The sequence below is a fragment of the Octopus bimaculoides genome, chromosome 17 (genome assembly GCF_001194135.2).
Source record: "Octopus bimaculoides isolate UCB-OBI-ISO-001 chromosome 17, ASM119413v2, whole genome shotgun sequence".
Classification (NCBI taxonomy): domain Eukaryota; kingdom Metazoa; phylum Mollusca; class Cephalopoda; order Octopoda; family Octopodidae; genus Octopus; species Octopus bimaculoides.
The window spans coordinates 50,297,852-50,324,956 of record NC_068997.1 but is presented as its reverse complement, the minus strand read 5'-3'; the positions used below and the strand labels follow the sequence as shown (position 1 = coordinate 50,324,956).

Genomic DNA, 27,105 nt, shown 5'->3' with positions numbered 1-27,105 from the left:
TATATATATATATATATGTATATATATATAGGGAGAGAGAGAGAGAGAGAGAGAGAGAGGTGTCTTAGAGAAGTGGATACATAAATAATAGCTAAATGAATAAGTCACCTTAGAACTTAATGGCTAAAACACTGATTATGACATCAACAAGTTTGATAACAAGATGCCTGCAGTCTATTGACAGGAGTGAAGGAGGAAGCAAATGATGTGGACAGAATCATCCGCTATCATCATCATCTTCATCATCAACTTAGTTCATTACCAGGAATGATATGTTTTTGCCCTTGTAGCCAGTCTCATGTCTCACAGTCCAGTCATGTTGTTGTTGTTGTTGGTAGCGGTGGTGGCAGCGGTGATGCTAAAGGTTGCTGTTGTTGTAATTGTTTAGCCCAAGGTCAGGCCTGATTGAGTAGACCTATAATCAAAAACATTCCAGCCACAACCATCCTGTGTTTTTAGCAGGCTATGTAGGACTATCTTATCCAAAGTGTCCTTCTCTTTACCAAAGGGATATTTGGCTGCTACTTCTACAATGTCAAGCGATGACACAGAGGCTATCCAATATGTCCTTCTCTCTACCAAAGGGAGATTTGGCTGTTGTTTTTATTAAGTGATGACATAAAGGTTATGCATTGTTCTCTTTATCAAGAGGGGACTTGGCTGCTGTTTCTAGTAAGTTCCCTTGTTTTTGTTAGGTGTCTTCTCACAGATGACCACGATGATGATGATGATTCCTTCACAGCTGTACATAAGTAGGTAGGTAGGTAGGTGGCAGTTGACAGTAAAAAGAGGAAGAGAGACAACAACAACAACAACAATAATAATAATAATAACAGAGAGAGAGACAATGAGTGGTGACGAAAAGGATGTCAAAGGAATTAGTGGTTGCAGTAAGAGTAGGGTGGTCGTGGTGGTGGTAGTGGTGTGGTGGTGATGGGGAGGGACAACCTCTAACATAGTAGTAGTAGTAATAATAGTAGTCGAAGTAGAAGTAGTAGTGTGCAGCACAGGTGGTAGTAGTAGTAGTAGTAGTAGTAAGAGTAGTAGTAGTAGTAGAAGTAGTAGTAATGGTAGTGGTGGTGGAGGCAACAGCTCGTCAGCCCAAATAAATTATGCCTGTAGTATTTTTACATTGTGTATGTTTGTATGTGTGTGTGTATATATATATATTTGTGTATGTGTGTGAGAGAAAGAGAGTGTGTGTGAGTGTGTGTGTGTATATATATATATATATATACATATATACATACACACACACACACATATATATATATATATATACACAGCAGTCACCGATGCCTGTTCTGACCTGGAGAGCCTGTTGCTACACTGTCCTTAGGGGCAGAGTCATTTGTTGGTCCATCTGAAATGAAAGAAGAAAAAAAAAAGAATATACATGTAACATATAGACACACAACGAAAAAATAGTACAATTTAGACTAGTGGTTCTCAACCAGGGTTCATATGAGATTTTAGGGGGTCCACGCAGCAAAATAGTAAATTGGGGACCCACAATAGTCTTCTGAGGGCCCCTGGAAAAATTTTTGCCATAGATGTATATATTGCAAGTTGAACCCACACAAATTAATATGTGAATAACAATATTGGAATTTTGAAAAAAAGTTTCTGTAAAACTAGTTTTTAAACATCAAATGGTTATGGGGTCAACCAGAATAAATTAGTAATCAAAGGGGTTCATAAAGAGAAAATGATTGAGGAACCCTGATTTAAACATTAGAATGTTAAGACATTTTTATAATTCATCTAGCAAGAGAGCACTAGAGGATAGAGAGAATTGCTGTAGAACTTAGACTAGGGGTTCTCATCGTGGGTGGTACCACCCCCAATAGGGCTCTGGGAATGTCGAAGGAGGCATCAGGCTATTGGGGTAACATACTAAATTTTACCTATAGTAGTAATTATATAATTAACTAGTAATTATATTACACACAATATAATCATACGCACAGCGCCACGTAACAGCACTGAACACATTCTGTAAAGTGGTTGGTGTTAGGAAGGGCATCCAGTCATAGAGACCAGGCCAAAACAGAAAGTTGGGGGCCTGATGCAGTTCTTCAGCTTGCCAGCTCAACCCAAACTGTCCACATAAAAAGCACCCAGCACACTCTAAAATTTTTTACCATTCCACTGTTAAAAGCATACACACTCCATCTTTATTATATGTATATATGTGTGTATATATTTATATATATATACACACACACACATCATCATCTTTAGAGTTAGATTTACGAATTACCATCCATGTTAACTTAGTTTAGTTGTGACACTTCACTCACCACTTAGGTGGGTGCTAGGCATAATAACTACTTCAAAGTAGGGTGGGGGCACTGCAAAAAAAAAAAAAGGGTTAAGCAGCACTGTACTAGACTAGGTGTTCTGCCAAGACAGCACTGGGTGACAGAATCAGCACAGTTCTACAAGTGTATTGGGCAATGTCTAAATCGCATCCCCTTTATTTTCAGAGCTCAAGTCTTGGTAAGGGTTGACTTGTTCTTTTATTCATCACGGATCAATGAAAATAAGTATTAATATCAATTAAATTGATTAAATCCAAAGTCTAATCCATAATTATCATTATCATTGTTGCTATTTATTATTAGTGTCAATGCCATGCGCAGGTGGGCAACGTTCAGGATAGAACAACTGTAGTGCATGTGCATTTTCTAGACTGCATTAGCAGGTGTGTGTGTGTGTGTGTTGTGGTCCATTTGAAGTGACCAATGGGCAACTTTTCAGCCATCAATATCCATCAATCACTTGCCCACCAATTGATCTAGGTCTCATGTAACACATCTAAAACTAAAAACTGCAGGTATTTCATGATTGATTATAATTGTTACTTCAAGTCAATAAACCTTTGAAGTCTATAGCTGCTTGCATCACCGTGTAACAACTGCTGCAACTACTACCACTACCACTACTACTACTGCAGCAGCAGCAGCAGTAGCTGCCATCATCATCGTGGCCGCTGCCACCGCCACCACTGTTTTCCAACTGTAAGTCTTGTCAATGAGTTAACTCTTTTCACAGTTCACAGCTATTGGGTAATGCTGTGTAATGGCTGACTAACATATACTTACATATACTTCTTGTAATTGTAAAGCATGTCTGTTACACTGACTGCTCTTCGGTAAATATGCCATGCAGGCAACTAGTAGTTCTTAGTAGACTAAAGAGAGATGTCATAAGACGGTACACCAATGCTGGTAAAGTCTGTAACATTACCTCTCTCCATCCTCTCATTCATAACCTGTCTCTGCTTCTCTCCATCTGGCCATGATTACGACAGGAGTATGAAATTGAAAACAGATTGGTCGACAAGTTGTGATGGTGACACTTGTATTGGTGGTGGTGCTTCGGCAGAAAAGGTAGAACCCCTGACTAAATTACCTTACATAGTTCTCTCTGCATCCCAACTTCAAATTCCACAAGTTTTACTTGCCTTTCATCCTTCACAAGTGATGAAATAAAATATCAGTGATACATACTGGAATAAGTTTAAGAAATTGTAAACACTTCCATTGCAAAACTTCGTCTTTGGTTTCTTCAGAAAGCATCTCATGTGATTGTCAATTGTAAGATTTCAACTCTGAGCAATTATACTAACTGTATCTCTTCAATAACTCGAGACAGTCAACCAGTATGCATTGTACCCCTTATTTGAAGCACAATTCTGATATTAACTTCAAGAACTCCAAAGTTAGTTGATCCACAGAAATACACCGAATCAACAATTGGGACATAAGTATTTTCATTCCAATTCCAAACACAGAACAAATTCCTCAGACAGCAAAGTTTTTGACTCAATCTTTGGAACTGAGTCAGAGTAATTTCATGGCATTTTTCATTTAATGTAATTAATGCCCTCGATAACGAGAACTCCCAACTTGACACTTCAAACAAAACATTCTAAGGCTTCATACTTAACAGAAGGCAACAGGGAACAGCATCAATGTAGCGTTCTGGAGGCTATGACAGAATTACAGCAAACTATATCCAGTAACGTGAAGGCACATGGCCCAGTGGTTAGGGTGTTGCACTCATGGTCACTGGATCAGGAATTCAATACCCAGGCTTAGCTGTTCATAGTGTTCTTGTGCAGATCACTTTATTTCATGCTGCTTCAGTCCACTCAGCCACAAGTGGGCAACCCTGTGACAGACTAGCCTTCTGATTTGGGGAGGGGCAGAATGTTGGCCTGTTTGCCTGGCTAGCAGGGTGGCACCATTTAAAAGAAAGCTAAAAGCAATGTGAAGTGCATTGTGACCGGCGATGTGCAACAACATCTGACAGTCTGGTCGATCACGTGATATGTAGTAAAAATGAAGCCGCATGACCTAGCGGGCAGGGTGTTTCAAGATATTGGTTTCAATTCCCAGACTGAGCAGGGCACTGTATTCTTGAGCAAAACACTTCATTTCACATTGTTCGAGTCCACTCAACTGGTAAAAAACGAGGAATCCCGTAACAGACTGGCATCCCACTCAGTTGTGGAATGTTGTGATCTCAGTTACTCACACATTACAGAAACCCGGTAACTGACAATTACGAGTCATGGGATTTGAGGTAGTAAAGTTCAGGGGTTGATGATGATGATGATGATGATGATATCTAGTTAATGGACAATAGCTAAAAACAGACAAAATAGTGTTTAATAGTGTCACCTGGAAATGATTAGAGACCAAGATGCTGAAATCTTCATGAAAATACATGAAAATAAGTGGGCAGATGTGTGCATGTGTACACATAGACAAACACAGCGATGCATGCATGTACACACATACATCAAACCAGGTTCCCTCCAACAGAGATGGATACAACAAAACGATGATAATTTAACTGAAATTACATCAATTCATCTGTAGAAATAATACCACAAATTACATAACAGCAGATATGGATGAACAAATTACACACAGCCACAAAAATGCAAAAAAATACAAAAAAGGAAAATAAAAAAAGGAATCCATTACATTTCCATGTCAAAAAGGAAACTTGAATGCACAACAGGAATATATATATATTCGTTCCAGCACACGATCTCAGATCAGGTCACTTGCTATGCAAGTACATCTCCATAATATATATATACATACACATATATAAATAATGTTAAAAGACACAACCACACACTTAACATTCAATTTTGTCTGATACTGGTTGATATAAGATTTTTAGGTGACACCAATTCCGCATCAAGGAATGTTATGCATGTGGTGTAGGTGTGCAAATAGATTTGAGAGAGAGAGAGAGAGAGTTTTAATCCTATAATATTGATTAGGGTGGGTGATCACTTAAGATAATAATCCACACTCTGCACTAGCACTCTTTACAGCTCAATCAACAATTCTTGTCAAATAAGCTTATCAGATTGGATGGGATGTCTCCATGCAATTGTTCAAATGGCTACAAATATGAGCCAAATCACACCCTACCATATTGAAAGAAAGGATATACATACACATTAGGTACACTATATATGAAAAAAGGAGACCCCCCCCCAAAAAAACAACAACAACAACAACCAAGAATGATCAAGGACGGAATGTCTGGTTATAAGACTGTTTGAACAGGTCTGACCAGAGATTAGAAGACAACAACTCTATAAAGAAATGAACTTATTGGTCTCCAGAAATACAAACATCAAATAATCTGTTGCTTGAAGCATAAGAAAGAAACCAAGTCAAGTGAGTGAATAACAACAACTGAAGACTTGGTAACACTCTCCATTGCTTTGTCTAATCAATTTATGTAGGATCCATCAAAACTGTTTACGAGGTGGTGGTCATATATAGACATTAAAGATACTAAATGGAGTAGAAATATTTGTGCCTGTGTGTGTATCTGGTATGGCATAGCTATATACCCATTATTTAAACATAATAATTTACACATTATCTGTTGAGAAAAGATTAAGGGCTACGATGAAAGCAAAGGGTGGCCATTTTGAAATGTAGAATATTGTCAATAAATCTAACAATCAACTGGTAAACTTTCAATCAAAAAAGGTTCAAAGGTCCTTCCAAAGCCACAGGCTCATAAGGCTGGCTTCCCAGATTCTGGAGAATATATATATATATATGCCCCACCTGGATGGGACACTGGTCCACTGCAAGAATACTTACTTTTCCCTGGTCCAGAAATTGAAACCACAATCTTATGGTCATAACTGCAATACCTCAACCACAAAGGCATGAGCCTTTCATTAATCAAAATCTAAAACTTTCTATTCTATGATAAAATGAAAAATGGGGAAATATATATAGGCCACACCTGGTAGGCAGAATGATTAGACAGTGTTGCTGAATTTTGGTGTAAATTAATAAGCAATAATAATGTAGAATTAAAATTCAAAATCATCCTTACCTAACCCTTTGGCATTCAGATTATTCTATCAAATGCTTATTTATTCACATTGTTTTTCAATGAACACTGCATTATCTTGTAGCTTTGAGATTTTGATGATGTGATTGTTTATTTGTAGAATGACATAGTAGATAGGTGTGAAAGGCTGGATCTGGCCAGTTTGAACAAAAGACAGGCACAATATCTTGGCTGGATATTGCTGGTTTAAATGCTAAAGGGTTAAACGTCCACTTTTCCATTTCTACAGTCGGATGCCCTTCAGAAGGTAAAAACAGACAAAATACATTTTGTCCAGAGTGCCCATGATTCTGCCAGCTTGCTGCTTAATAATTCTTTCTATTAAAGGCACATAACCTATTTCATCTTACCACAATAAGGATAAAAGGCAAAGTTGACTGCAGTCCAGAGCATAAAGGGCAGGAAGAAATGCCATTAACCCATATTAACCCACTGTCCTCGTTTGAGGACACTTGTATTTGGTTTATTTACTGCAATAAAGGTTAACTAGATGCTTCTGTATGTTTGCTATACCTATGTATATAACTATCTTCAAAATTTCAACAGGGTTAACCTGGGTAAAAATGGGTTAAACATTTGTCTGGTATGCTAATGGTTTGGCTCGCTTGCTGCCTTAGTAATCAAACCAATTTTTAGTGATAAGCGTCCAGCAGAGCATAATGTATGTGCTAACTTACCAACAGAATGATAAACAGAATTAAAATTTAATGATTTCACATTTTAGCACAAAGCCAATAGCTGAAAAATCAACATTAATATATTACTGTTACTTTTCTCATCTATTTTTCTTTTACTATGAAGGCGTGAAAAGGAGAGTTAATTAAGACAAGGATGTGAACATGGAAACAAAAGGGACAAAACCAAACTGTTATATTGAATCAGTATTTAACAATAAGGATTTATTACAAAAAGGAAAGGGCTCAGGTGCTTATAGGAAAGGAAATGAAATGAAGTGACATTAATGGCTTTCTTGGGGGCATCAGCAGAATCAGGTGAATATGGCAACAACTAAAGGATAGAAACTGGATTTGAGAATTTGCTTACCCTGAGTTTACTTGTATTTTATATAACTTCACACAACAACAAACACAAAAACAACAGCAACAGAAAAAAGTTATAACAATAATAGGAATAAATAATATTATTCTGCTCCTAAAAACAAAATCTCAACAAGCACTTGTCACTTATCGGATATTTTTTGAAAATATGTTTGAAATATTAGTATTGTTTTTATTTCTATTTTATTATTTTTATTTACTTTTAAATGGAAGCCATTGTACTGGGTTTAAGTATTTTATTTCCAACAACTATAACTAGCCTTTTAAACACCCACCACCTGCCGTAGTGTCTCCCTGACATTTACCTTTCCCACCTACCCCCCAAAAGGGGTGAGGCACTACTAGTCTGGGTAAGAACACCTGATGTATATAGTAAATCTATAACTATGGAAAGACACTGTAGACATGAATTACTTATGAGATAAACTGTGGAATGAAGCTGAAAGCATAATCTTCAATTATTCATAAGGTAATTGACTAATGAACTATGGAACCGAATCAAAGGCATAACAATATATTATTTGTAAGAACTGATAAATATTTAAATTAAATACAAGAGATTTATTCTGATTTCAGTTATTTGATGGCAGCCATAATCATGGATTCATTTTAGCATGAATTAAACTTTTATGAACCTTGCCTTCTTTTTTTTTTTTTTTTAAAAGTCTTCAGAATTTATGTTTTGACAAAGATTCAGAATCAGAAAAAAATTCTTTTGTTTAAATCAGAAACCGATAAAGGTTAGATAATTTATAGTTGTAGTATGTTTTTTGTTGTTGTTTATAGTTGTAATACTGTTTCTTGTATCTAAATACATTTTGTTAGCCTTTGAAGTGTATAAATATATTTTGTTTACACTTGGAAGCATTGAGTGGTTTCACTTTTTTTCTGAAATTTTTTTTAAAAAAGCGCTGTTGTTTCAGTTTCAATTTATTAAAGTGAAAATGGAAGTGAAAATGCAGACAAAATATATATTTACATACTTCAAGTGCAAACAAAAATATATTTATATACACACACACACACACACACATACAAAAAAAGCACTGAAGCTATAAATCCTCATATCAAAATCAGTTTCTGATTAAAAAAGAAAAAAGAAGAAAATTATATTGAGAAAATAAGAAGTGTAAAATAAAATTTTGTTTTTGCAAGTTCAAACTATAACCTATACAAATCTGAAGAAAGGCATACTAAAAAAAGTTATAGGAACATCGAAAAGATACATGCTGAAACAAGTGCCTGGCCATGCTGGGGCATAATCTTGCAGGTTTAAGTCATTCATATCAGCCCCAATATGTATTAAAGTCTGGTACTAACTTTATCAACCTCTATTTGCTGAGCTACTAAGTTGCAAGACATAAACAATAGCTCCAGTCTCTAAGCAGTCTAAGTCTATCCAGACACATACACACACATTTTAAATATATATATATACACACACATACACCCAATGGGCTCCTGTCTACTAATTGTCAATCAGAGTTTATAGCAGAAGATACCAGCCAAAAAGCCATGTAAATGTGTTTATTATTGGTATATTTGAGAATCCTCAGCCTTGTGGGGCAGCTACTGTTGTTTGATCCCTTGGACTTTAGGTTCAACTTTGGCTATATGCATTTTTCTGATATAGAAATATGTAGCAAAGAGTATTAAGACTTATCAAAGCTTCACCAACATGGTTCTATTGTAGCAGAGTAATATTATAGATAGATTGTGTCTTCAATTTCTTTTCTTAGTTAAAATTGTTTATTTTTGTTTTTATGTAAAGCTACAAATAACAGCCAACAGCTCTCAAGTAGAAGAGACGAGAAGCATATAACAAAGCGTATCATTTTCAAAGATGTTCCTTCCTAACACAGCATTTTCAATACTTTGGAGAATCAAATGTTTCAGAAAGAATACAACCTCAAATGAAATTATGTGATTTCAAGGTTTCCTTAAACTTCTAAAAGCCGTAGTCTTCAAAGTAATGGTGAAATTTCAATAGATACAGTTAGCAATAATTCTTTCTAATTTTGGCACAAAGTCTGCAATTTTGAGGGGAGGGGTAAGTTGATGACATCAATCTCAGTACTTGACTAGTACATATTTTATTGACCCCCCCTAAAGGTTGAAAGGCAAAGCTGACTTGGTCACTGATTTGAATTCAGCATATAAAGAGTCAGCAGAAATACCCCTCAGCATTTTTCTCATAATGGGACAAGAAAATCCCTATAATAAATTCTAACATAGGCACAAGATTGTTGTGATCATCAGATGTTCATCTTTTCCCATGCAAGCATGGTCTCAATGGGTTTTCTATAGCACAGCACCTTATCGTTTGTCATGGCCCTTATCTCTTTTGTGACATTCAGCATTGTCACTTCTTCCCATGCTTTGTGCAAGTTTTTACAACTTAAATTGCTTGGCAGATTTTGCTTTTTTCTTTCTATCCAACTGTTATATTATGTATGCATCACCTGTCTGTACCAGCACAGTCTCCTCATTTGCTCAGTTTTACTCAGTTCAGCTCATTTGTGCTCCATCGTTCATTCACACCAACATCATACATCCAGTGCAGCATGCACTATAATAATTAATCCCTACCATAGACACAAATTCATGTAATTTAGGAGAAGGTGTAATTAATTGAATGGACCTCGGTACAAGACTAGTCCACCTTGTGTACACTTGCCTTCAAGATACGCTCAAAGCCTCACTGAAGAACTTTGAGAGCAATCCCAACAGTTGGGAAATGCAAACACAAGGTTGCACCAACAGAGATGCTACTTCCTATGAACAGACCAGGATAGCAAGGGCACAAAGTAAATGTGAATTGGGTAAGTCCAGAGCCAGCTCCTTGCCTTCAATCCCAGCAGACCACCAGTGCCCAACGTGTGGCAGGGCCTTACAAGTACACATCAGGCTGATTGGGCACAGCCAGACACACTGAACCCCATCTTCTCCCATATGATATCCTTGGTCAGTATCGACAACGATGGATGGACTAACTAACAGGACTAGTATCTTACTTTTCTGATTGAGTGGCAAAGTTGATCCAGACAGGATTTGCATTCAGGACATAATTAAATACAGGGAGTCAGTTAGTCTCGCTCAGTTTCCATCGGTCACAAACTTCCCAACTGTTAATAAATAGTAATAACGATAACAATCCTTTCTACTATAGGTACATGACCTGAAATTTTGGGGGAGGGGACCAGTCACTTACATTAACCCTAGTGCTCAACTGGTACTTTATTGACCCTGAAAGGATTGAAAGGCAAAATTGGCCCTTCATGGGGTTTCAATTGAGAATGTAAAGATGGATGAAATGCAGCTAAGTATTTTGTCTGGCATACTGATGATTCTGCTAGCTTATTGCCTTAATAATAATAATCCTTTCTACTATAGACACAAGGTCTGAAATTTTGGGAGAGAAGACTAGTTGATTACATCGACCCCAGTGTTTCACTGGTACTTAATTTATCAACCCCCAAAAGGATGAAAGGCAAAGTCAACCTCGACAGAATATGATCTTTGAAAACACCAAGTCAGAAATTTTGAGGGGAAGGGATTATTTGATACTATCAATCCCAGTACTTGACTGTTTCTTTATTTTATTGACCCTGGAGGGATAAAAGGTAAAGTTGGTCCTGGCGAGATTTGAACTTAGAACATTCTTTTCTACTCTAGGCACAAGACCGGACATCTTTGGGGAGGAGGATAGTTGATTAGATCGACCCCAGTACACAACTGGTACTTAATTTATCGACCCCCAAAAGGATGAAAGGCAAAGTCGTCCTCGGTGGAATTTGAACTCAGAACGGAAAGATAGACAAAATACTGTTAAGCATTTCACTTGGCATGCTAACGTCTCTGCCAGCTCACCACCTTAGAACATTAAGAGCCAGAATAAATGCCACTAAACATTTTGTCTGATGTACTTATGATTCTGCCAGCTCATTACCATAATAATAATAATAATAATAATAATCCTTTCTACGATAGGCACAAGGCCTGAAATTTTGTGGGGAGGGGGCTAGTTGATCCCCTGACCCACTCCTTAAGTGGTACTTACTTTATTAATCCTAAAAAGATGAAAGGCAAACCTGACTTCAGTGGAATTTGAACCCAGAATGTAAAGATGGATGAAATGCCACGAAGCATTTTGTCTGATGTGCTAATAATAATAAGAATAATAATAATAATTTTGGCACAAGGCCAGCAATTTCAAAGGAGGAGGTAAGTCGATTATATCAGGCCTCCAGTGTTCAACTGGGTACTTATTTGATCAAACCCGAAAGGAGGAAAGGCAATGGTGACCTTGGCAGAATTTGAATGCAGAATGTAAAGACGAATAATAATAATAATAATAATGAATGAAGGTCACTAAAGCTGTGATAAGCCCCGGGAGAGACGGAAGCAATGAAGGGAAAAAGGAAAAAACTCACCGATATGATCTCTGCTTGCCTGTCTTCATGCTGTGGCAGTGGTAGGTTCTTCCCAAACTACACTGCAGAAAGGATAAGAGGAGGACCCTTTCTTAGAGAAACCCAACACACAATTACTTTATTTATTTATTTTTTGTTTGTTTGATATTCAGTCTTAGATTTGTTTTGAAATGAAAACTTCTAAAATTATTTGAAATAAAAACTTCTAAAATTATTTTGTAAAAAAAAAAAAAAAATATATAGAAAAAAAGGGAGGGAAAACAACCCCAGTAAAAAAAAAAAAGCATAAAAATCTTTTGGGGGAAACGTACCAATTGAAAAGCTATTTTCATCTAAAGATGTAGGAAAGTAAAGATTTAAGAAAATTGGTTAAATAGTTAGTGAAAAAAAACCCAGATGTGATAATCTGTTGTTAATCTGTCTTTGGTATTCAGATTACTGTCAAATGTAATCCTTACTTATTCACATTGTTTAAAATTAGTCAGGCATTATCTTATAGCTTTGGGATTTCCTTGATGTGGTTGTTTATTTTTACAATGATATTGTTGGGTAGGTGTGAGAGGCTGGATATGACTAGTTTAAATGCTAACGGGTTAATGTTTGATAAGTTGAGTTAAATCTCTGGTTTAGGGATGCAGTTTGGGAAGAAAAAAAATGAGGTTCACTGTCTCCTAAGAGATTGATAAAGGTTTAGTGACAAGTGGATATGAGGTAAACTTACCCTTCAGTAAGATGCCAATTTAGATTACTATGTCAAAGGTAATGCTTTGAATTAGTCATGATGAAGAGGGTTATCAACAATGTTTGCTTGTAACTTATTTATTATTTTTTTTTTGTGTGCAGATTTCAAATTTTCTCAGCAGGTTCGCCAGAACCTTCACCTTGACTTTAATAGGCGCAGGAGTGGCTGTGTGGTAAGTAGCTTGCTTACCAACCACATGGTTCTGGGTTCAGTCCCACTGCGTGGCACCTTGGGCAAGTGTCTTCTACTATAGCCTCGGGCTGACCAAAGCCTGGTGAGTGGATTTGGTAGACGGAAACTGAAAGAAGCCCGTCGTATATATGTATATATATGTGTGTGTGTGTGTGTTTGTGTGTCTGTGTTTGTCCCTCTAGCATGGCTTGACAACTGATGCTGGTGTGTTTATGTCTCCATCACTTAGCGGTTCAGCAAAAGAGACCGAAAGAATAAGTACTAGGCTTACAAAGAATAAGTCCTGGGATCAATTTGCTCGACTAAAAGCGGTGCTCCAGCATGGCCGCAGTCAAATGACTGAAACAAGTAAAAGAGTAAAGAGTATACATTGGTGCTGTATTGTTTGACCATGTTGTAATATTTTGAATGGCACCGTGAAGAACTTCAAGACTTTTGCTATCAAAATACTTGTTCCTGTTGGACAAATTCAGAAACATCTATATCTGATTCATCTGAAGACAAATGTTTTCTTTCTTGTTTATATTTTGTAAGTCTTCAAGAGTAATCCTTCCAAAGTCATAATTGCCACTTGCTGAAGAAGTCATATTGGTCATTACAAAAGAAATCAATCTCCACTTCAAATGTAGAAAATTCTATAGCATTTACAATATAGGCAGAAAGGGCTTTATCTTGGCATTAATTTGAAGCTCTGATATTTTGATGACTTGTATCTTTATTTTGAGAATGATATCACAGGGGATATATGAGAAACTGGATCTGGCCAGTTTGAACATACAATGGGTAGAAAATTTGGGCTGGATACTAAAGGGTTAAAGCAGGCAGGTAACATATCAAAGATCTAAGGTTTCTATTTTCAGCAGTTCAGTTAATTAATCACTGTTTAAAAGCTGAGCTCAGAGATACCATGCAACACCTGCAATATACCTGCTCTTAAGATTTACACATTGGTAAGTTGAATAACACCTCCTCATCTTCATCACCCCTACTAAGGATTCAATGCTATATATATATATATATATATATATATATATATATGAACTAAATGATACAGGAAGAGGTAAAATAGATACTCTAGCCTATCCACTTGGTTACTGTACTCCCCAAGAATAATATTGTTTCTAATATAGGCACAATACATGAAATTAGCGGGGTGGGGTTAGTCAGTGCAATTGACCTCAGTACTTTGATGGGTACTTTATTTTATTGACCTAGAAAGGATGAAATTGGTGGGAGTTAAACTCAGAACATAAAAACAGCCAACAAGGTTTTTTGCCTGATGCTCCAATCTACCAACCAACCCACCCAATAATAATAATAATAATAATAATAATGATGATGATGATGGTGATGATGTTTCAAATGTTGGCACAAAGCAAGGAATCTTTTAGGGAGAGGGTGTTAGCTGATTACAATGATCCCATACTTGACTGGTACTATATTTTATCAACCCAGAAAGGATGAAAGGCAAAGTCGACCTCAGCGGGATTTGATCTCAGAGCATAAAGAACTGGAAGACATGCTGCTAAGCATTTTGTATGACACTCAAACAATTCTGCCAATCCACAACCAAATAATAGATAATAATAATGATAATAATAATAATAATAAAAACAATAATAATAATAATAATTTGCTATATAGGCAAAGTTGATAATATATTGTAATGTCAAAAATATGATTAAATATAAACATACCTTTAGTGTACATGAAGGTGCATGTGTGTATATATATATATGTGTGTGTGTATATATATATATATATATATATGTGAAAGATATAAACGTGAAATAAGTGCACAATTAATACACACATACAAATAAAGGATCTGTGGTTTAGAGTGCTCCAAAACCCTAATCACCCCCTTATATGGATAAAATACCTACTTTCTATAAATTTCAAGTGAAACGGATCGCAACTGACTCTTTCACTTACACTGATCCTGTTACACTCATCTAGCTTTCATAAAATTTATTACAGGACACATCTTCTCTCCTTATCCTCACATCCCACTTCAGGTAATACTTGCAGATGATAATGGGGAGAGAAAAAAAAAAAACCCCAAAAAACCCAATTTCAGTTTTTTCATTCTGGTTCTCTGTATGGCCCACCAACAGAGAGAGGACATCTCCTAAACATCCTTGGTAAAGGGGAGTGGGGAAACAGGAGGGTGTGATCTTTACAATGTACCTGGTTGACACCTTAGCAACTTCTCCCACTGTCACCTATGCATCTTAGACTTTCCTGCAGAAATTTATCTTAAACTGATAATGCCCCTCCATCCAGCATTACGATGTCAAAGAACTTCAAAAATCTCAACTCTGAAAGCCATCTTGGTAACATTATATCTATCAATCTATCTATCTATCATATATTAATGTGTTTTTATGAAATGGTTTATATAGAAACTATTAAATATTAAACTTAAGGATTACTCAATACTTTGTGGTGGAGTACATATCTATTGACTTTCACAAAGAAAAAGGTAACAGTGACTTTGAAGTTCTAACTTGCTCGCCTTGACAGTCTGATGAAAGTGAATAAGACAAAACTTCAAAGTCACTATATATATATGTATATTAAAGAGCATGTGTCAAAGAGGAGAAACTGAACAAAACCTGGTACAAAGTAGAGGAGACCATTGAACCCCAGTGCAGACAACCTCTCTAAAGCCAGTGGCAAGATATAAAATGCCCCCAGTGCATATGAAGTGGTTGATGATAGGAAGGGTATTTAGTTGTAAAATCCATGCTTGAAAATATGCCATACCAACAAAGACAGGCAATTTTCTTTGTTGTTGTGAGATCCATCTAACCCATGCTAAAATGGAAAACTGGTCATGCAACAATGATGGAGAGATGATGAGGGATCGCTATTAATTATTTTTTTAATAAGCTCACTGGCTATGTGCGACATCTGTGCCTGAATAGACACTGAGATTCTATACAAATCACTGACAGAGGAATCGCTGCTATCTCTAGCCTTGGGCATCTATCATTGACAAGGCCAAAGAAGGCCGAAACCACATGATCTGTAAGTCTCAACAGCAATAGCAGACAATTATCTCCTAGCAATATGAACATGTGTGCTTATTTGCACCACAAGTCCATGTGAGAGGTTCTCTCATGGGGAATAATGCAGTATACTTTGTTCTAACACAACATCCACTTAAGTGGGGATAAAAATTACCTTTTTGGTATTAATACTGCTTGTCACTAATTATTTTGTGTGTGCATGAACGCGTGTGCACATGCACACACACATACACACAGTAACACAAAGAAACTTATTCTTCACCAACAAAGAGATAGTAAGATTTATTGTCGAAGTGAAACTGGGTTCAAAAACCCTGAAGCTTAGAGGAATTGGGGGAGGGGGAAAGAAAAACTCAACAGAAGAAAAAAAAAATGTTAAGTTAATAATACAAACAATAATCAAAGCGTTAGAGATGAAATACAAAAAAATACCCCAATGTAATTACTTTATGACAATCAAATGTAGCTACTGGACTGTAATATTACAAATATAGATCTCTGGTTGGTACACTAAAAGCTGAATATTAAGCCCGAAGATACTCTTTTGCTGGTTCCAGGCAGGGTGCTGTGGCCAAGCTGGGGCACAGCCATCATGAGCACATGGTTTGAATACAGTGGTGGTTAATTAGAGCTTGTGAAAAAAATGACAAAGCTGAAAGTGAAAGATTTTTTAAAATCATAACAGAAAACCACAACCATCTCACTCCCAAACTTTCAAAATCATAAATGAAACAAGATACAAAGCATAAGTGTACTGTTGATAGAGACTTTGAAAAGGCTAATCGTTACATGACTTTTGACTAAAACATTATAATTATGGAGTTGGGAGTTCTGTGTACGAGAAACTTCTTACAGAAAAGATCTGGTACAGACAAATTGGTGTTAGGAAGGGCATCCAGCTGTAGAAACCATACCAAATCAGAGATTCGGTGTAGTCCTCTGGCTCACAGGCTCCTCTTGCACCAACCAACTAACGACAGCATGGAAAATAGACATTAAATGCTGATGACGACAAGGAAGATGCTATTGTGCAAACAATCTCGGAAAAGAACAACAAAGTGACGATACAACAATCTTTTCATGCATACAGAAACAAAGAATGATATAATTAGAAATAATCCTGAAGAGCCATTAGACAAATACTGCTACGCAGAACAACACCATGCTCAACAGATGGAATTTTAACCTCATGTGGTCTATCATTTGGAAGGTTCAGACAATCCCAATGCCATTCAACAAGTTACATGACAGCTTCTTTAACCCTTTTGATACCAACCAACCCAAGACTACCCCTAGTTCCTGTTTTGAAGTGAGCTCCAGTAAAACCTTTTGTGAAAATTTCATGTTAATTTATGTTCTAAGCACCATGTTAATAATGACAAAGTTATTTTACTAAATTCTGTAATATTTTCAAAATCAACTGAAACATAAGTAGTCTATTTCAACAGAAATATGATAACAAAAGGGTTAAAATGGTCTAAATTGAAACCATCCATTAACATTTCCAGCTAATTTATGTTCCAAACGCCATATCAATAATGACAAAGTTATTTTATTAAATTCTTTAATATTTTCACAATTAACTGAAACAAAGGCAATGTACTTCAACAGGAATATGGCAATAAAAAGACTGATCAAATCTTAACGATTTCCAACAGGTAGCAATAACACATCTAAACAGTCAACAGTCTTCATCCCATCTGTTAATGAGGCTCAGTGCAGTAGGACCCAGGGTCTTACAATACCTTTTGTGTACATAATATTTACACTGGCAACTCATTGTGCAGCTACTTGTGTGTGTGTGTGTGTGTGTGTGTGTGTGTGTATATATATATGCAAAGGTGTCGAAGTCATTTCTCTAATGGCAGTGTATCAAAAAGCATATGTAATATCAAGATCTCAGCCGTCTTTAAATGTGAGAAATATATGAAAGTCTGTGTAATGTAACTGTACAGTAAAACTTTGTAAAAACCTGTAATAACATTTATGTAATAGATAGACGGAAAGAGATGAGTAGAGGGAGAAGAACTAATTTTATAACCAGAGAAAGAGAAAATTAATTATCTTTATAAGATTTTATCTTACTTCTGATGAAATGTTTCCCAGATTTGAACCAGCTGACACTGTCTGACTTCTAACTTGATGTTTATACTAATTGATCACTATTTTAAATTGGTTTCTTGAGCAGAAACCCAATTTGGTGTATACCAACTTTCATTATATTACTGAATTGCAATGGTACTTTTGCAGACTTAAGTCTTTTTTTGTTTTTTCATATCATAAACTGCAGTTATTGTGGCAATGAGACTGCTGAAGCAAAACTTGTGGCCATGAGACTGAAAGCAAAGTGGTTTCACTACTGACAGACACCCTTTTTTTTTCACACTGTTGAATGGCTGGTATAAACAAAGCATAAGGAAGTGCCAGTTACTAAATGTGGATTGGATAGAACATACAGAAAAAGGGAGACCCAGGAAAATGTGAGACAGACAGAGTGGTGAAAAATGACCTTCAGATGTTAAGCCTTACAGAGGAGATGACAAAGGTGTGAGATGATTGGCAAAATGCTGTGCTTTAAAAGACCTGTGCATCTAAGCAGAAATGTGGCCCTAAAGGAATGTTGCTTATTTATGTCTATACCTCTGTACACAATCAGTCTGTGTCTGAATCTCTGCTCAACAACTCAGCTATCTAACCCTCAAGCCATCTGTGTTCACCAGTCACTGCATTCATCTCATCTCTCCTTTCGCACACTCGCAAATTTACCTGCCTATTTACTGTATCCAATCTCCCTTCCCCTTCCCTTGTATTCATCTCCCTGTACCTTGAGCTCCAACACATCTTCCCTGCCACCCCTCATCCTCTCCCCTCCAAGTGGGGCAGCCATATCTCTCCTCTGCAGCTACACATCTATTTCTGTTCCTCTATCACACTCTAATCTCTCTTCAACTGGCATAAAGTCCCCTCTCTCAATACTCCTCCTCTCAGTTGAAGGGGGGGGGGTGTCTTTGTCTAGCAAATTACTTGGTGATCTTGCTGGTGCCACAGAAAAAGCACACAATATGCTCTGTAAAGTGACATTACAACTTGATGCAGTCCTCTGGCTTGCCAACTTCTGTTAAAACCATCCAACCCATGCCAGCATAGAAAATGGATATTAAATGGTGTTGATATATATATATATATATATATATATATAATTAATTCAATATTAAGATAAAATCTTTTATAAGAATTTATCAAGTAGCCAGCGTGAAAAAAACCTCATAAGGGAAAAATCATTTATTCCACAAAATATATTTATTTATATAAGGGCATCACTGTACAATAATGCCTCACGCTTAGAAGGACTCCAAGGTCAAAACTACCATAATAAACACATTTTTACCGAACGTGAGGAAATGCAGCTCTCCAAGCTAACCTCTTACACACACACACACACACACATATTATATGATATGTATATATCAAAAGGAAAGCAGACAGAAGTTATCTAAAATAATTTTCTTGAGAATGTTGAACATGATCTTAACCAACACAATATAATAGCTATTGCTGTGCATGTGTGTTTGTGTATAGGCATTTTCAAGGGAAGGCAATAAGTTATAACATCCATGCCTTCCAAAAAGCAATGAGTAATTTAAGGAAAATAAGTGACTTCATCTGAGAAATGAAACCATATCGTTGACTAAGTTCATCAAGGAACTAATTCCATTGGTGTACAAGGCTATTGACAACGGATCCTACTCTACCCCTCCCCTCTCTAAACTGCCATCATATTACAGCGAAATTCTTTACGGATCTAAAATAGCACCAAGTTATGGTAGTGGTTTCCCAATTTATGTGAAATAATACAATAATAATAATAATACAACATAAAAGGAACTTCCAGAAAAAAGTAAAGAGTGTCAATATACCTTTTAGCTTACCTGAGAGATTTTGCATAGCATTTGTTATTTGATTATCTTTGTTTTCATATTTTTTTACTTCATCATATATAAGTTCTGAAAGTAGAAACAACAGGGAAATACAAATATTAGTCGAAGATGGGTTTGCGTTTTCTATCTTTTACTTTATTTCTTTTTAAAATTGGAATTTTGGTTACTTCCGAAAGAAAATGAATTCAATGTATGTACAGAATATATTTTTACTGAGCCATCAATGTGCAAGTCTTACAGTAACTGACCATCATCGTCATCACCATCACCAACATTTAATGTCTGTGTTCCAATGCTGGCATGGGTTGGATGGCTTCACAGGAATCGGCAAGGCCAAAGGCTGCACCAGATTCCATAGCCTGCGTTGGTTTGGTTTCTATGGCTGGATGCCTTTTTTAATGCCAACCACTCCACAGAATGTGCCGGATGCTTTTTACATGGCACCAGCAACCACACCAAAGCTTTTTATGTGGCACCAGCAACCACACCAATGCTTTTCATGTGGCATCTTGGCTTTAGGATTTCCATTCTGTTGCGGTGGTCAGGTCTTCTCAAGTACAACAATGTGCCAGGAGAGAATATTGAGACAGTAGTTTGGAGATTCTCTGCTAAGATGCAACTGGTCAGTCATTGTGATGGTTGGTAACAAGAAGAGCATCTGGCCATAGAAAAACCTGCCTCAACAAATTCCACCTGATCTATGCATACATGGATAAGTGGATGTTGTAAGGGTGGAAGCAACACCCACAAGGGAATATATTGTATTTAAGGATGAAAATAAAAATAAAAAAGGTAAAAATACCTTTCCATTCCTCTACAGAGTGTTCTCTCTCATCTACAGAGTGGTCGTAAGGTCCAGGAGCAGGCTGGAAAAGAGAGAACAACAAAACAAAGCAATTAAAATAGAAACAAATTACAATTGATGAAACTCAGAGTAGCAACAGAGTGAAACTCCAGCTTCAAATATATATATATATTTATATATAGGGAGAATTCACAAAAAAACAAGAAGACAGGTGGTGTTGAAAACAAATAGATGTATTAGTATAACGCTTCTGTCTGTCTGTCTGTCTATCTCTCTCACACACACAAACCATGTTTACTTTATTTTTATGGTTTAGTCATGAACAGTGATCCCTAATCTTTTCTTTGTACTGCACCTTTAAGATACGTTTGATTAACCCCTTAGCATTTAAAATGGCCATATCCAACCTATCACACCCACTCTTCAATGTCGTTCCAAAAATATACAATCACATCATTGAAATTTCAAAGCTACAAGATAATGCATGATTAATTAATAAAATTTGTGAATTAATAAGCATTACATTTGACAGAGTAATCTGAATGCTAAAGAATTAATTTTTAAACTCCCTACAGAAGTAGCATCATCATATTCCTGGATGAAAAGTCAATCTTCCAAAAACTAATTAATTTTTCAAAAAAAGTGAACTTCACACATAAGGACTGTGGAATAATAATATTCTTGGCATGTTTGATAGAGCAAAGTTATTTTTAACTCTTTCATTATCATATTTCCAATGAAATACACTGCTTTTATTTCAATTAATTTTGAAAATTACGAAGAATTTATTAACATAACTTTATCATTATGAGCTAATATTTAGAATATAAATTAACATGAAATTTTGATGGAAGGTTTTAATCTAGAACAGTTTAAATCGGGCAGTGTGCATAATAGAACCATGAGTAGTCTCCGGGGGTGTTTTGGTATCAAAAGGGATAAGAGTAAGTCAATAATTTTATTTTGTAAAAGTATTTTTAATGATGTATGCATTTTGTCCCTTTGTTACATACCCTTAAATGCTATCATGCATATGGTAAAAATGCTTTCAACCCCAAATTTTCTGCTGCTCATAACCTTTGCAACTCCTCCAATGCCCCCTCCCCTTTCAAGGATTCTTTGTCTTGCAAGTCACTTGGTAACCCTGCTGGTGCTGGTGCCACATAAAAAGCATTCAGTTCACACTGTAAAGTGAGTGGCATTTGGAAGGGCATCCAGCTGTATAAACTATGCCAAAACTGACCTTGCCTGTGCTGGTGTCATGTAAAAAGCACTCAGTCCACTCTGTGCGGTGGCTGGTGTTATGGCATCCAGCCGTAAAAATTGTGCCAAAACAGAGAGAAGTCTGGTGCAGTCTTCTGCCTGGTCAGTTCCCGTCAAACCATCCAACCCATGCCAACATGGTAGGTGGATGTTAAATGACGATGATGATAACATAAACTATTTCTAGAGAACTGTCTGAGCATTCGAAAGGGTTTACTCTATTTTTACTGCTAATTACTTCTTTGAATTTACTGTCACATATGAAGCCTCCCTTTCTTGCAGTCCCCTTGCGATTTTTGTGCACCTATAGTGAAATTCCTACAGACTCTTTTTCTGCATGTGGAGCATGGCCCCTTTCCTCACAGTAATAGGACTGTCTTCTTTCCGGCTGAACAAAACTTCAGTTTCTGCTAGTCTACTTTGAGGCCTCTCAATGCAAAATTTTGCACCCACACCCCAATTTTCGTTTTGCAAAACTCCTATATCAATATAGCCAGCAGGAAATAAACCCTACGAAGGAGTACTTACCGCATTTACTTCTCCTTCATCATACCAAACATTGATGTAAGGGTGCATCAATGCCTCATCAACGGATATCCTTCGTTCGGGATCAACAACCAGCATCTTGGACAGTAAATCTCTAGCCACGGAAGCCTGCAGCCCTTGGTGTTCGCGGCTATCTGCGGGGAACATACAGTCTGCAAACAAAATATCAAAGGTGTAGCCTGTAAACCGGGGACGGTTCTCGACGTAGCTCCGAACTGTAGGCTGTAATCTACACATGAAGTCTTGAGACGGCGTTCCTAACTGTTGGATTATTTTATTCCATTGATCTATATCTGAGGACGTGGTAAAGAAATCAAACATATGATGAAGATTTTGAAGGGGAAAAGATTAATAAAAAATGAGTATCTTACAAAAAATTTTGATGAGAACACATTTTCTTTTAAACAAAGAGAGAGAGAAATTCTTGGGCAATATTGGGAACCTAGCTGAAATGTGATTTAAGAAAGAGGGACAAAGAAGATGAGAAATGGAGGAACTGTGGTGTTTTATGTGTTTGTCACAGATGTTAGTTATATTGGGCAAGTGAAGCTGTTCTAGCTGCAAATTGAAGAAAGGTGGCATATTTTGATTGACAAAGAAAGAAGACACTCACCCAAGGTGCCACACAGTGGGAGTGAACCTCTGAAACCATGTGGTTGAGAAGCAAACTTCTTGACCACTAAGCCATGAGGTTAAGAAGTGTGCCTCCCAGTCATATGGTTTTGGGTTCAATCCCACTACATGGCACTTTGGGCAAGTGTCTTCTACTGTAGCTCCAGGCCAACGAAACATTATTAGTAGATTTGGTAGACAGAAATTGAAGAGAAACCTGTTGGAGGGCTTAAAGACGGCCATGGGCACCAAACCTATTTTTCAATAAACTATATGCAATGTTGAAAAAAAAAAAAGAAAATCATAATTGGTTTGAAAATTCACCAGTCCATTCCATTCCATCAATTCGATCATTTACTATTATAGCAAATCAATATAATGTGTTTGTCAATATCTGCATTCAACAATGGATTTTTGTTTAGTGGAAACTGTGTTATCTGTTAAACATTCTGTGATAATTTATTCATAATTAAACATTATTATTTGTAAACCAGCTCTGATTAATTGTTAGCCTTTGGAAAAGAAAATTGCCATTGTGAAGTGGGGGGAAAGTGGTGTTGGTGAAAATTTGGTTGGAGGGCTGGGGTGTGCTTTGAGAGTCATTGAGCATTTACTTGATGTGGGATTGGGTAAGTGAAGAGAAAGAGGGAGAGATAGAAAGAAAGAAAGAACAATTTCGACAAAAAAAATATATACGTATATATTGTGCAAAGCACACATAAAAATAGACTGAGATATTTGAAGTAACTCTTTAAAAGTAAAGAAAGGATACGATCAGTGCCAGGGAATAGTACACCACCTCGTATCAACTCAGCCATAATACAGCCAACTGACCAGATATCAACTGGAACATAAAAATAAAAGATAAAATAAAATCAATCAGTTATTTTGAATCAGACATTTGAAAGATATTTTAAAAATTAAATTTACTTTAAAAAGAAAAAATATATTTACCCAAGCAATCATTTTTTCCCCTTCTTGAAATTTGGATAATTTATACATGAATTTCTAGCTAAGGGTTTCATTTTTCCTTCCTATTCTTCACAACCCATTAATGAATTGCCGGAGCCTCGTAGAGCTTTAGGTGTTTTTGCTCAATAAACACTCATAACGCCCGGTCTGGGAATCGAAACCACGATCCTATGACCGCGAGTCCGCTGCCCTAACCACTGGGCCATTGCGTCTCCACTCCTAACACTAGCAAGGTGTTAGGAAAGCTCTGTCAACAACAGGGACCAGTATCACTAGAGCTATTTTATTATATTTTATCCATCATCATGTAGAGTTATATGGTTTCCCATGAATTCTACATAGTATGTTACACGTATCTGAAGGTACTGTCCTGTTTCATAAATATTGTTGCAACAAGGTTTACACACGACAGGGATAGAAGAGGAGTAGAACAACAATGCAGGTTCTTACCATTTTCTTTATAACCCATACCAAGAATGACTTCTGGAGCACGGTAATATCTTGTTACTACATATGGTGTCATCATAAAACCAGTACCTGCTGTCCGTGCTAAACCAAAATCTAGAATCTTCAGAGTACAATCTGCTTTCACCACTATGTTACTGGGCTTTAAATCCTAAAATAAAAAGAAGAAAACATTAATGATAATACAGCCTGTGTTATAAAGACGATGCAGTTATGGATGTGAGAAGGAAAATACATTTGGTAGTAATAGCCATAATGATGGTGGGTTTCTCATTTTTTGTCAAAGTATTGTTTTTGGTTAGTAAATGTGTTAAGCAGGAAAATACAGCACAAGATTTGCAAAAGAAAAAAAGAAGCTTAACACAGGCACATGGTCAAAATTTTAGGTGCAAGGAAATACAGCCCATTGCGCAGAATCCCAGCACTTAACTGCTACTCTATTTTATAGAGCATGAGGGATGAAATGTAAAGCTGACCTTATTGGAATTGATCTCATATAATAGCAAAAAGTAAAGGTCTTTGATATAGGCACAGGGCCAGCAAATTTTAGGGAAGAGGATTAGTTGATAGCATCAACCCTAGTATGTGACTAGTACTTTATTTTATTGACCCCCAGAGGGATGAAAGGCAAAATTAACCTTGGAGGGTTTGAACTCAGAATGTAAAGAGTTCTGTTGGTTGCAGGTTTCCCGAAACGTATGTCAATATCAACATTTTTTCAGCCATCTTGGAAACGTCTGAACTACTCATACATTTGTGTGTGGCTCACATACTCCTCTCCATAGACTGTCTGCAAATTTGTGTAAGCCTCTGAGTAGGAACTGCCATAATAATTTTCTCTGTCGTGATCAATGTGACAATCACACGCTACACACCTTCCTTCCAAGGAAGCAAAGATCAGGGTCAATTTTTGCCAAGTGGCTTCACTCTATGCGCTTTATTACTATGGCAACAGTCCAGATACTTACTAATCAGACCTAATATGTGTCCATCAAAACTCATTGAGCAGGACTCATCAAAAAGTATCACAGCCATAATCGTACCATTATTTTTATTCAAACACAGTGAACACTTTATATTGAGTTTATTTGCTCAAGTGGTTGTGTAAGTGTCTTTGTGTCGTTTGCAGGATCTTGAAAACATTTGGAGCAAACAAGTGCACATTTTTTAAACCAATAACTTATGTAAAATAAAATTATTTTTCATTTCTTTTATACGAGTTTAAAAAAAAAATAATTTGTGTGTGTGTGCCAGTGGCATGTGAACAAAACATTCAAGTGAGGTCATTGCCAGTGCCACTGGACTGACTCCTGTGCAGGTGGCACGTAAAAAACACCATTCAAGCATGGCCGTTGCCAGTACCGCCTGACTGGCTCTTGTGCCAGTGGTACGTAAAAGCATTCAGTACACTCTCAGAATGGTTGGCATTAGGAAGGGCATCCAGCTGTAGAAACTCTGCCAAATCAGATTGGAGCCTAGTGCAGCCATCTGGTTTGCCAGTCCTCAGTCAAATCGTCCAACCCATGCTAGCATGGAAAGCGGACGTTAAACGATGATGATGATGATTAATAAATAACAAGGGAAAAGGAATCATGAAATGAGCATTAACTTATGGCTATTTTTGCTGTAAGCTCTAAGGAAGCTATAGGATGCTGTACAAGCACTCATCTCTCAGCACACTGCTTCTTATAGCACACACATATATCAGACAGAGTTAAGGGAGAGACTAACCGTGTTAGAAAAGACTGCAGTTGTGACTAGGACTGCAGATGTGCCCTTCCTGTCACTGGTTTCCAAGCAAGGTAATATCCCCCCTTGGCCAGATTTACTTTTGCAGGAAATTGGAAATGAACTACTTTTATTTGCAACTATCAATCAATGTCAAAACAATGTCAAAATCAATGTCAATGTCAAATGTCAAAATCAATGTCAAATGTCAAAATCAATGTCAAAACACACACACACGACAGGCTTCTTGGTTTCTATCCACCAAATCCATTTACAAGACTTTGGTTGGCGCAGGGCTGTAGTGGAAGATACTTGCCCAAAGTGTTGCACAATGGCACTGGAGCAACCTTCTTAACCACACAGACATACCTGTGCCTGTCCTTTATTTAAAAGTAACTAATATTTCCACAACATTGAGCTATTTACTTTGTACTGAGAATATCAAGAGACAACAGAAAGGCATTATGATGGCTTGGCATTAGTTAAAGGATAAACTGCAAGTGATTCTGTACAGAATGGACAAAGCAGTTAGTTTGAGAATATAATAGAATAATTTTCTATTACTTCTGTAGGGTTTTTTAAGGACGTGAAATCGAGGTCGTTAGAGTAAGTGACAGAGTACTTAAGATCAGACTAGTGCTTCATCATAGATTAGCTACTGTCATCTCAGCCTATGCACCTCAACCGGGGCTACCAGATGGTCTGAAAGACCAATTCTATGACACCCTCTTGCAAACTACCTCGTCGACGAGTGACAGGGACCTTCTCTTTGTGGCTGGAGACTTCAACGGTCATGTCGGACGTCGTGCTGGAGGCTTCCATGGCATACATGGAGGCTATGGCTTCGGTTCCCGCAACGAGGAGGGAACCAGACTGCTGGAGTTCTGTGATGCAACCGATCTTAT

At 36.9% G+C, this 27,105-nt stretch overlaps 1 protein-coding gene across 6 annotated transcripts in view; it reads right to left on the bottom strand.

The window, feature by feature from the left end:
* Window positions 1–6: 6 nt before the first annotated feature.
* Window positions 7–27,105, bottom strand: part of LOC106878992 (stress-activated protein kinase JNK) — a 128,976-nt gene continuing 101,877 nt past the window's right edge. For 3 of the 6 annotated variants that reach the window (XM_052973973.1, XM_052973974.1, XM_014928372.2), the window contains 6 exons: window positions 24,458–24,623; window positions 23,808–23,879; window positions 22,406–22,716; window positions 20,612–20,675; window positions 19,789–19,875; window positions 7–1,363 (listed from right to left, as the gene is read on the bottom strand). In XM_052973973.1, coding sequence (XP_052829933.1) covers window positions 1,290–1,363; window positions 19,789–19,875; window positions 20,612–20,675; window positions 22,406–22,716; window positions 23,808–23,879; window positions 24,458–24,623 — 774 coding nt within the window. In that variant the 3' untranslated portion in view covers window positions 7–1,289. Of the gene's footprint in view, window positions 1,364–11,902; window positions 11,965–19,788; window positions 19,876–20,611; window positions 20,676–22,405; window positions 22,717–23,807; window positions 23,880–24,457; window positions 24,624–27,105 lie in introns of all 6 variants that reach the window. The other 3 variants (XR_001410582.2, XR_001410583.2, XM_014928373.2) reach the window with 3 other exon arrangements.